Below are 12,080 nucleotides of genomic sequence, written 5' to 3' on the forward strand. Positions count from 1 at the left end.
CTGGACTACAATGTATATTTACTGCTGAATAGGTCCTCTATGTTTTTTCTTGAAATAATTTAATCTCCTGCTTCCCTTGGCAAATGTCATTGGTATTGCAGTCTCTCTGTTGCTGTAACAAGCCTTCATCTTTGCTTTTAGTGGACCTAAGTTGTCATTTTTCTCCATTGACTTTAGCATTGTATATGAAAGGAAGCAATGGGCAGCACCTGTGGCTCAGTGGGTGGGGCGCAGGCCTCATATACCCAGGATGGCAGGTTTGAACCTGGCATGGGCCAAACTGCAGCAACAACAACAACAATCATAGCTGGGCGTTCTGGCAGGCGCCTGTAGTGGGAAGCTGAGGCAAGAGAATTGCTTAAGTCCAGGAGTTGGAGGTTGCTGCGAGCTGTGCACACAGCTTGAGAGAGCCACGGCAGTCTCAAGAGCAATAAACTGAGACTCTGTCTCTAAAAAAAAGAAAAAGAAAGAAAGAAAGAAACCAATACCCAATCGTTAAATAGCCTCCCAAAACTGAGACCTTTGGACATGTGGTCCACTCTTTTCATTGTTTTCTAAGAGACAAACAAAGTGGGAAGATTTGTTTCTTTATTCCATTCTGCTGTGGTGCAGAAAGGTAACAGACTGAATTTGATTCTTTTTGTGGGGCCAGGGGGAGAGGACAGAGTCTCACTGTGTTGCCCTAGGTAGAGTGCTATGGCATCACAGCTCACAGCAACCTCAAACTCTTGGGCTTAAGGGATTCTCTTGCCTCAGCCTTCCAAAGTAGCTGGGACTACAGGTGCCCGCCACAACACCCGGGTATTTGACTGAATTTGATTCTATCTTAATTTGCCTCTTCTTGACTTTGTGCTCACTGTGGTATTGTAAATTCAGTTGTTTTTGTTTGTTTGTTTGTTTGTTTGTTTTTCTGGCTGGGGGTTTTCTTTGCATTTTCCTTCTTTGAGACAGAGTCTCTGTCAATACGTCTATGAAAAAATACAGGCATCAAAATTCTGATTCAGTCATTATGCCAATGTTTTCAGCTTTGCATAATTTTATATATTGTGTGTGTTTGGTATATGGTAAATGAAAGTTTAAAAATTTTTGATATCTTTCAGATATATTTTCTCATTTATCACAAGCCCTGTGGACAGAGAAGTACATAGAAGCTCCATTCCAAAAAGTGCTATTGGGAAGATTTGCATGTTTTGGTCTTGAAAATTTACACTTAAGGACAGACTGGGATTGTGTAGGTGACTTTGAAGAGAAGAATGCATTTTATGATGGACATAAAAAATGTAAGACATTATGTAATAACAATATCATTCATAGTGAAGATGAAGAACACAAAATGTTTTGGAAAAACACTCCATTTATGTCACATACTTTTGCTGAACCAGAAGTTCCTATAAGTAAATATCAGCGTCAATTTTTAGAGCATAACATTTATCTGAAAGGAAATTCTGAAAATCTAAATAGGGACTTGGTCCATGTTCCAAATAATTATTTGGAAAATTTTAAATATAGAATTGGATTAAATGTACATTCAAACATTCCTGAAGATCTGAGATTTGAAAATGAAGGAAAGATTTCTAAATGTGATCAGTTTGATGCATCACTTTTTAAAAGTTTATTATTCTTCCATAATAACACAATACCTTTTTCTGCAAACGTCTACAACATTGATCAGTGTGGGAAAGTCTTCACCCATTCATCATTACTTAATCAATATCAGGGAATAGATAATTCAGGACAAAATCATACTTGTAATAAAACTTTGATATTCTTTAGCCAGGGCTCCACTATAAATAATTACCAAAATATTTGCATTGAAGACAGAAATGATCAATATCATAAATCTGAGGAAGTCTTTAATGAAGTCTCTAGTTCTAGAAAAGATCAGAAAACTCATTTTCCAGAGAACAATTACAAATGTAAAAAATGTAAGAAAGTCTTTTATCAATACTCAAAGCTTATTGTCCATCAGAGTATCCACATTCCAAAGAAGTCTTACAAATGTAACAAATACTTAGAAGCTTTAACCCAGTCTTCAGAACATTCCCAGGATGTAGGAATCCATTTTGGAGGAAATTCATACAGATGCCATAAATCTGAGGAAGACAGTCAATCATCAAGTCTAAGAAATCATAATATTATCCACACTAAAGAAGAACGCTGCAAAGATGAAGAAAGTGACAAACCCTTTAACAATATTTCACGGGTTATTCAACATCAAAGAATTCATACTGGAGAAAAATTTTACAAATGTAATACATGTAGCAAAACTTTTACTCGTTCCTCAAGTCTTACTATGCACCAAAGAATTCATACTGGGGAAAAATTTTACAAATGCAATACGTGTAGCCAATCTTTTACTCATTCCTCAACTCTTATTGTGCACCAGAGAATTCATACAGGAGAAAAATTTTACAAATGTAATACCTGTAGCAAATCTTTTACTCATTCTTCAACTCTTATTGTGCACCAGAGAATTCATACAGGAGAAAAAGTTTACAAATGTAGTACATGTAGCAAATCCTTTACTCATTCCTCAAGTCTCATTGTGCATCGCAGAATTCATACTGGAGAGAAACCCTACAAATGCAAAGAATGTGATAAAGCCTTTAAAAGTAGTTCACAGCTTACTCAGCACCAGAGAACTCATACTGGAGAAAAACTTTACACATGTAAAATATGTAGCAAATCCTTTAATCATTCTTCACATCTTATCGTGCATCAGAGTATTCATTCTGGAGAAAAACCATACAAATGTAAAAAGTGTGGTTTGTCTTTTGTCTGCTCATCAACCCTTAGACGACATGACAGGATTCATACTGGGGAGAAACCATATAAATGTGATGAATGTGGTAAAGCCTTCAATCAATGCTCACGCCTTACTATACATAAGAGAGTTCACACTGGAGAGAAACCCTACACGTGTAAAGAATGTGGCAAAGCCTTTAAAACTAGATCAGAACTTACTCAGCATCAGAGAATTCATACTGGAGAAAAACTTTACAAATGTAAAACATGTAGTAAATCTTTCACTCGTTCTTCATATCTTATTTTACATCAGACAGTTCATACTGGAGAGAGACCCCACAAATGTAAAGAATGTGACAAATCCTTTAACTACAGTTCACTTCTTACTCAACACCAGAAAACTCACTCTGGAGAAAAAGTTTACCAGTGTAATACATGTGGCAAATCTTTTACTCATTCCTCAAGTCTTGTTGTGCATCAAAGAATTCATACTGGAGAGAAACCCTACAAATGTGAAGAATGTGGCAAAGCTTTTAACTCTAGTGCACATCTTACTCGACATCAGAAAATTCATACTGGGGAAAAATTTTACAGATGTAATGCATGTAGCAAATCTTTTAGTTATTCTTCAAGTCTTATTGTTCATCAGCGAATTCATACTGGTGAGAAACCTTACAAATGTGAAGAATGTGGTAAAGCCTTTAATCAGTGCTCAAATCTTACTAAACATAAGAGAATTCATACTGGAGAGAAACACTACAGATGTAATGAATGTGGCAAAGCCTTTACCTCTAGTTCACATCTCATTAAGCATCAGAGAATTCATACTTAAGAAAAACACTTCAAATATTTTGAATGTGACAAGGCCTTTAACTGTAGTACAAATCTTACTCAGCATCAGAAAAACTACAGGTGCAATAATTCAGATGATATGTTTATCTAAAATACACAACATAGAAATCTCCTGAAAATCATAGGGAAAGAAAATTTAATGATGTATGAAATGAAAAAGTTTAATTAAAATGCAAGTTTAATTGCATCAGGGTATTCACGGGAAAAAGTCTAAAGCACAAACCCAAATTTGTACCTAAACAATATTTGTGTGTGTATGAATAATCCAGATCCAAAGCAATTTCTTCATATGCTTCAAAGAAGTTAACAACATTGATATTTGGAAAGGCATAGTTGTTCAATACTTTTATTTGTATTGACAGTATTCTAGTTGTTTACAAGGAGGTATTAATGTAATTCAAATCTTTTTTTTTTTTTTTTGCAGTTTTTGGTTGGGGCTGGGTTTGAACCCACCACCTCCAGTATATGGGGCCAGCACCTATTTTTCTTTCTTTGTTTTTTTTTTTTTTTTTCATGAGACAGAGTCTCTCTTTGTCACCCTTTGTAGAGTGTCGTGGTGTCATAGCTCACAGCAACCTCAAACTCTGGGGCTTAAGCAATTCTCTTGCCTCAGCCTCCCAAGTAGCTGGGACTATAGGCACCCATCCCAACACCCAGCTGTGTAATACTATGCCTTAATTTCTGGTGTTTAAATGGAAATATTTGTTCTTTGCATCAGAACTGTTAGACACCATTCTATACTAGGTGAATATTATTAATACCAATTTTTTCATAGATGCATTATTACATATGGAAAACACTTGAAGAAAATTTAAAGATAGATGCAGTTGGTATTTGACTTGTACAGCATTCATGCATGTAAGCATATGCTGTGTGCTGTGAACATTATTCTGAATTTAAGTGATGGGAGCAATCTGAATTTTCTAAATCAATCATTTTTCCAAGTGATTTTTTAGTTGATAAAATGTCTAGTTAGTCAAAATACAGCAGTATCTTTATGGTAGAATGAAGTAGAAGTCTTGAGTATTATTTGGTGTGATAGAAGACATAGTAGAAATATTTCATATTATTTAATGTGGTAGAAATAAATACGTCTTCACAGATTTCATCGAAAAGTGGAGATTACTTCTGTCTTGAAGATTGTGAATATATTTAAAATATTGTTCACTAAATAATCAGCCTCACTCTTTTAACATGGAGAAATCACTTGTCAGAAGAAAAATAATGCTTCTGGTGTTCCTGCAACTATTTTAACTAGAGATCATATATAGTAGATTTTCAGATACTTTCTAAGACTGTGTTTGAACATAATATGTTTTTATCAATGTAACGACATAATTTTAAAACTTCAACACTGATGTGTAATAAATTGACTTTTATTCTGTTATCAATCTTTTTTTTTATTGTTGGGGATTCATTAAAGGTACAAGAAACCAGGTTACACTGATTGCATTTGTTAGGTAAAGTCCTTACAATCGTGTCTTGCCCCCAAAAGGTGTGGCACACACCAAGACCCCACCCTCCTCCCTCTTTCCCTCTTTCTGCTCTTCCTTTTCCCCACCTGTTATCAATCTTATATCGTCAAAGCCATGAGTATGGTTAACATATGGAAATAATATTTTATTGGATGACAGAGTGGAATGATTAATAATCTTTTTCCTGAGAACTTACAGTTCAGAGAATTTTTTTTTTTTTTTGAGACAGAGTCTCACTGTCATTACAGCTCCACAGCAACCTCAAACTCTTGGGCTTAAGGGATTCTCTTGCTTTAGCCTCCCAAGTAGCTGGGGTTACAGGCGCCCATCACAACGCCTGGCTATTTTTTGGTTGCAGTTGTCATTGTTGTTTAGTTGGTCCGGGCCAGATTCAAACTCGCCAGCTTTGGTGTATGCAGCTGGCACCACACCATCACTGTGCTACGGGCTCTGAGCCCAGAGAATATATTTTTGTCTTAGTTACTATTTTATGTTTTCTGCTTTTTGTAATTATTTGTATATTGTGATTTTTATAATAATGATTCTATGAAAGTATAGTTAGAAAACATTTTATAGGTCCTATAATACTATTTATACTATGTCTAATTTTGCCCCAGTAATTTTTTTGCACATGCTCTCTTGTTTCGAATTAATGCATAAATTTTTATAATTTTGGTTTACATAATGTGCAGTGTACAAATATATTAAGCTGGGAAATTACTTTGAAGATAAGAGCAATCCTATAGTGATATGTTTAGTTACATTTTATTTAACCCACTTTCAATTGGAGAATCAAATTACTATGGCATGCATCTTATTATTGTTTCTATTCTTTTTTTTTTTTTTTTTTCCTTTTTAAGACAGAGTCTCTCTCTCTCTTGACCAGACTAGGATAGTGTGGCATCATCTTACATCACAGAAGCCTAAGTTTTAGGTCTAAGCAATTCTCTCTTTTTTTTTTTTTATAGAGACAGAGTCTCACTGTACCACCCTCGGGTAGAGTGCCGTGGCGTCACACGGCTCACAGCAACCTCTAACTCTTGGGCCTACGCGATTCTCTTGCCTCAGCCTCCCGAGCAGCTGGGACTACAGGCACCCGCCACAACGCCCGGCTATTTTTTTGTTGCAGTTTGCCCGGGGCTGGGTTTGAACCCGCCACCCTCAGCATATGGGGCCGGCGCCCTGCTCACTGAGCCACAGGCGCCGCCCCCTAAGCAATTCTCATACCTCAGCCTCCTGCATAGCTGTCACTACAGGCATGATCACACCTGGCTAATTTTTTCCTGTTTTAATAGAGATGAGTTCTGGCTATTGATTATGTTTTGGTTTTTATTTTTTTGAAGCCCAGTCTCACTTTGTTGCCCTCAGTAGAGTGCTGTGGCCTCACAGCTCACAGCAACCTCAAGCTCTTGGGCTCAAGCAAATCTCTTGTCTCCACCTCCCAAGTAGCTGGGACTATAGGTGCCCGCCACAATACCCAGCTATTTTTGTTGTTGTTTGTTTTTGAGGCAGAGTCTCACTTTGTTGCCCTCAGTAGAGTACCATGGCATCACAGCTCACAGCAACCTCAAAGTCTTGAGTTCAAGTGATCCTCTTGCCTCAACCTCCCAAGTAGCTGGGACTACAGGCACCTGCTACAACGCCCTGCTATGTTTTTTTTTAGAGATGGGATCTCTCTGGCTCAGGCTGGTCTTGAATCTGTGACAGCCAATCTACCTGCCTCAGCCTCCTAGAGTGCTAGGATTACAGGCATGAACCACCTCAGTAAATTGTGTTTGGGGGAAGTTGTGCTGATAGTTCAGAATATTAAAGTAGGCAGCACTATGGTAGATGTGGAGATGATTAAAACATGATTATGGTACATTTCTCAAAAAGGTAGATAAGACTTACTGTTAGAAATATGTGAAATACTTTTGAAACATGAGAAGTTTGAAAATAATCTCATGTCTTTTACTCCAAATCCTAGGGTAGGTATAAGTGGTGTCTTACAAAGTGATGGAAATGGAATGGGCACTTTGGGAATAACAGTTTCTGTTTGTCAGGGTAATGAGATTCTGTCCTCTTGGTTTAGAATTACTGGATAAGAGGGCAGGCCAGAGATAGTTTGAAGTTTCTTGTAGTTTTTCAGACCTAGATCAGTTGTAATGGGAAGTAGACAGGGTGGTGGATGAGTTGAATTTTGTGGGCATGGCTTTAAAATGTCATGTTGCCAGAATTGATGTTTGAGATGAAGATTACTGTGGGAGACTATTCTAGGCAGACTAAGCAAGGTATGTGCTGCAGTTCCACAATCCCAGTTTGCCAGGGACTTTGTGTGTGTGTATGTATACATCCTTGTGTACTTAACTTAAAGTATAACCCCAACATAAGTTACATTCACTGTAGGTGGGTGGCCTTCCAGGAAAGCTAACCCATAGTCATCAGTCTAGCTTGGCTTCCATGTATGCCTCAGTTCCTTTCAGAGTGGATGATGAGCAGAGCCAGTAGTGGGTGGGGGGCTCCATGGAAGGTGCCAAGGACTTTGCTGGGGTCCAGGCACTAATGGGGAAGAATTCTTTAAAAGACACATCCCATATGTAGCCAAGAGCTAAGTTCTGATTTTGGCTTCACAGAAAAGGTGACCACTTCTCACCCCTATTCCTCTCCCATTTAAAGGTGGTTAGCAGGTGGTGGCCAAAGATCAGTATCACCAGGACTGACACTTGCTGCAAGTCCTGTGACTTGGTCTTTTTTGGTTAATTTGCTAGTAATAATTTTATATACTTAAATGGTTTACTATATATATATACACATACACACACACGGAAAATTTTAATCAAGCTATTAACTTATCATCTCACAATTTCTCATTTTCTTGCGATGAGAACATCACAGTTCTATTTTTGAAATAGGCAACACATTATTAACTGTGGTCACCATGTAGTGCAATAAATCACTTATTCCTCTAGTCTGATCATGACTTCGTATTGCTCTTTCAACATCTTATTTCTGTCCCTCCCTTCCTCTTACCTCAGCCTCTTGTAATGATCTTTCTAGATCCTTTTCTCTGTTTCCATGAGATTGACCTTTATTCCATGTATAAGTGATGAAATTGCCCTAATGAACAGAAAACATAACCTCTGCTGACTTTCAATAGAAACACCAGCTAAGCAGGAAGCAGCTCTAGCCCTTTCACAGACAGTGAAGGACTGTGATGCATATGCAGCAGGTGATGAAACTATACAGAGGGACTAGTGAGAATTCAAAAATAAAGGAAACAAAGTTTTTCTTCCTACATTTATACAGTTAAGTTGTGCAGCCTGGGACCGGGTATCCTTCACATGTAGAAGCAATGCCTCTTCTTCATCTGGATGTTTCATTCTCTTACCCAGAGATAAAATCTTTCACTTCAGTAAGACCATTTATTAGCACTACCCCCATCCTGCAAGGAGGGGGCAAGGTTGAAAGTTAAGGTGATCACACACAGCCAATGATTTCATCAATCATGCCTACCCGAATGACTGGGATCCTAGAGCTTCTAGAGAGCGGAGTACAGAGAGGTTTCTGGATGTGGTGCCAACATCAACAGAGGTGGAGACTGCATCTCCAGGTACATGGTTTCAGAAAGGAATTGAATTATAGACCCCTCAGCTGGTGTCTACTGCAGAACTTGTTGTTCATATTTACCAGAAGTCAAAGAAATATTCTGTGTTGGTTGTTAAGTAGGGGGGAGAAACTTTGTATTTTTTCTTGTATCTGAGCTAAAAAAGTAAATCAAATGCAGATTTTGATGACAATAAAAGTTGTTCAAGAGAAAGACTTGTCAAAGTAATAAGTAAAATGGCACATGGCACCTGTGGCTCAGTGAATAGAGCGTGGGCCCCATATACAGAGGGTGGAGGGTTCAAACCCAGCCCCAGCCAAACTGCAACAACAACAACAAAAAATAGCCGGGTGTTGTGGCAGGTGCCTGTAGTCCCAGCTATTCAGGAGGCTGAGGCAAGAGAATAGCCTAAGCCCAGGAGCTGGAGGTTGCTGTGAGCTGTGATGCCACAGCACTCTACTGAGGGTGCGACAAAGTAAGACACTGTCTCAAAAAAAAAAAATAAGTAAAATGGCTTAGGAAACTAATCCCAAGAACATGGAGAAGTAGATCTTAGAAATTATGTTTGTGCATGTATATGTGTGTATATATATATTCTGTTTTATTCAGGCTCAGCCTAATGTGTTTGTGGATACCTTCCTATGGAATTCTAACATCCTTTTAAATTTTTGAGAATTTTGAAGTGATTGATGTGAAATTTTTTCCTCCTTAATGTAGTCATTCACTGCTATAAATTGCCCTCACAATACTCTTTTTATTTTTGTCTATCTATTTATTTACTTATTTTGAGACAGAGTCTTCCCAGTGTTGTCCTGGGTAGAATGCCGTGGCATCACAGCTCACAGCAACCTCAAACTCTTGGGCTTAAGTGAGTCTCTTGCCTCAGCCTCCCAAGTAGCTGGGACTATAGGCATCTGCCACAACGCCCGACTACTTTTTTGTTTTTAGCAGGCTGGGCCTGGGTTCGAACCCACTAGCCCTGGTGCATGTGTCTGGTGCCCTACCCACTGAGCTACAGGCACCTCCATATTTACTTATTTTTTGAGACAAAGTCTCAGTCTGTCACTCTGGGTAGAGTGCTATGATGTCATTGCTCACAGCAACCTCAAACTCTTGGGCTCAGGCAAGCCTCTTTCCTCAGTTTTTCTACTTTTTTTCTTTTCTTTTTTTTTTTTTCGAGGCAGAATCTCACTATGTTGCCCTTGGTAGAGTGAGTGGCATCACAGCTCACAGCAACCTTCAACTCTTGGGCTTAAGTGATTCTCTTGCCTCCACCTCCTAAGTAGCTGGGACTACAGGTGCCTGCCACAACGCCCAGCTATTTTTTGTTGTTGTTGTAATTGTTGTTGTTGTTTAGTAGGCCCTGGTTGGGTTTGAGCCCGCCAGCTCTAGTGTATGTGGCTGATGCCCTAGCTGCTGAGCTATAGGTGTCGAGCCTCTTTTTTTTTTTTTTTTTTTTTTTTTTTAGTAGAGGTGGGGTCTTGTTCTTTCTCAGGCTGGTCTTGAACTCCTGAGCTCAAACAATCCACCCATCTTACTTCCCAGTGTGCTAGGATTACAGGCATGAGCCACCATGCCTGGGTGTCTAACTCTTATCGTTGGATGAATTATTTTCCTTTCAGTTTTGTCGATGTTTGACCCATGAATTCTTTGCTTTTTTATTTATTTATTTTTTGAGACAGAGTCTCACTCTGTTGCCCAGGAAGCTAGGGTATTGTGATATTAGCCTTCCTCACAACTTTCTCAAACTCCTGGGTTCAAGCCATCCTCTTGCCTCAGCCTCTGAAGTAATAAGCTAGGACTACAGGTACCTGCCATGACACTCATCTAATTTTTCTATTTTAGTAGAGATGGGGTTCTCACTCTTGCCCAGGCTGGTCTTAAACTGCTGACCTCCAGTGGGCCTGGCTGGTATAACTTGCTTTAATATAAAATTTAACCTTGAGTTTAACTGCTTCTTTATGTTTGATGCAAAAATATAAAAACAAATACAACAGAGTATTTCAATACTATACCTTTATGCAAATGACTTCATCTGTGGAGTTTTCCCTGACATAAAAACTAATTTAGGATCAATTCACCATTTTTTCTCCATACTGAAAACTTCCGAAATACAGTTTTTAAAATTTATTGATGTTTTGGAGATGGTCTCTTTCTGGTGTCCTGACTAGAGTGCTGTGGCATTATAGCTCACAGCAACCTTAAGTTCTTGGGCTCAAGCAATCCTTTTGCCTTAGTTTTCTTTCTTTTTTTTCTAGTTTTAGTAGAGACAGGCTGATCAAACTTCTGAGCTCAAATGATCCACCTTCCTTGGCCTCCCAGAGAGCTAGATAGGAGTGAGCCACCTTGCCTGGCCAGAAATACAGTTTTAAATACCAAGACAATTAAGTCTTAAAATTTTTTTTGGAAAGTATTTACTTCCACTACCATTACTTTGCTCACATTCTTTGTTGTGATTTTCTGGCAATCTACCAACTAATTGGTAGATAAAGCAGGTAATATGTAATTTATGCAGAGTAACTTCAGCTAGGGTAAGGCTTCAGAAGCCATTATCTTAAAAAGTAATGATGGATTTTTTTCAAAATATGTCATCATTTTCTCCTGGCATACCTGTTTAAACAGCCTAATTAGCTAACTGAAAAATGTGTTCATAGAAAGAATAGGTCATTTCCCATTTCCTAACAGGAATATAAAAGTTAACGAGAACAGCAAATTACTGTACATTCTTTCCTTTTGTTTTCTATACTAAACAGCTTTAGTAAAATATATTTATAAAATTACCAAAACATTTTAGAAAGAGTTTTGTTTGAAAAGAGCTTGGTGGCTGGGTGCAGTGGCTCACTCCTATAATTCTAGCACTCTGGGAAGAGGCCAAGGCAGGTGCGGAATCTCCTGAGCTCAGGAGTTCCAGACCAGCTTGAGCTAGAGTGAAACCCCATCTCTACTAAAAATAGATAAAACCTAACTGGGCATTGTACACATGCCTGAAGTCCCAGCTACTCAAAAGGCTGAGGTAGGAGGATCCCTTGAACCCAGGAGTTTGAGGTTGATGCGAGCTATGATGCTACTGGCACTCTAGCCAAGGCAACAGTGAGACTGCAAAAAAAAATTTTTTTCAAGTATCTTAATGATTGCAGATAGAATTAAAAATTCACCTTGAGGTGGGGCATAAGTAATCCCAGCACTCTGGGAGACCACGATGGGCACATTGCCTGAGTTGCAGAGTTGAGAACAGTCTGAGTAAGAATGAGGGTCTTCTCTACTAAAAATAGAAAAATTAACCGGGCATTGTAATGGGCACCTGTAGTCCCAGCTACTTGGGAGGCTTAGGCAAGAGGATCGCTTGAGCTTAAGAGTTTGAGGTTGCTGTGAGCTAGGTCGCCACAGTACTCTACCCAGGGCACATAGTGAGACTGTCTCATAAT

General features: G+C 38.6%; 1 protein-coding gene across 2 annotated transcripts in view; it reads left to right on the forward strand.

Annotated features, from left to right (window-relative positions):
* LOC128572790 (zinc finger protein ZFP2-like) overlaps nt 1-5,040 on the forward strand; it is a 44,140-nt gene extending 39,100 nt beyond the window's left edge. For both annotated transcript variants that reach the window (XM_053572877.1, XM_053572878.1), the window contains one exon: nt 1,101-5,040. In XM_053572877.1, the coding sequence (XP_053428852.1) occupies nt 1,101-3,577 (2,477 nt within the window). In that variant the 3' untranslated portion in view covers nt 3,578-5,040. The remainder of the gene's footprint in view (nt 1-1,100) is intronic.
* The last annotated feature ends 7,040 nt before the right edge of the window (nt 5,041-12,080 follow it).

The sequence above is a fragment of the Nycticebus coucang genome, chromosome 20 (genome assembly GCF_027406575.1).
Source record: "Nycticebus coucang isolate mNycCou1 chromosome 20, mNycCou1.pri, whole genome shotgun sequence".
Lineage (NCBI taxonomy): Eukaryota > Metazoa > Chordata > Mammalia > Primates > Lorisidae > Nycticebus > Nycticebus coucang.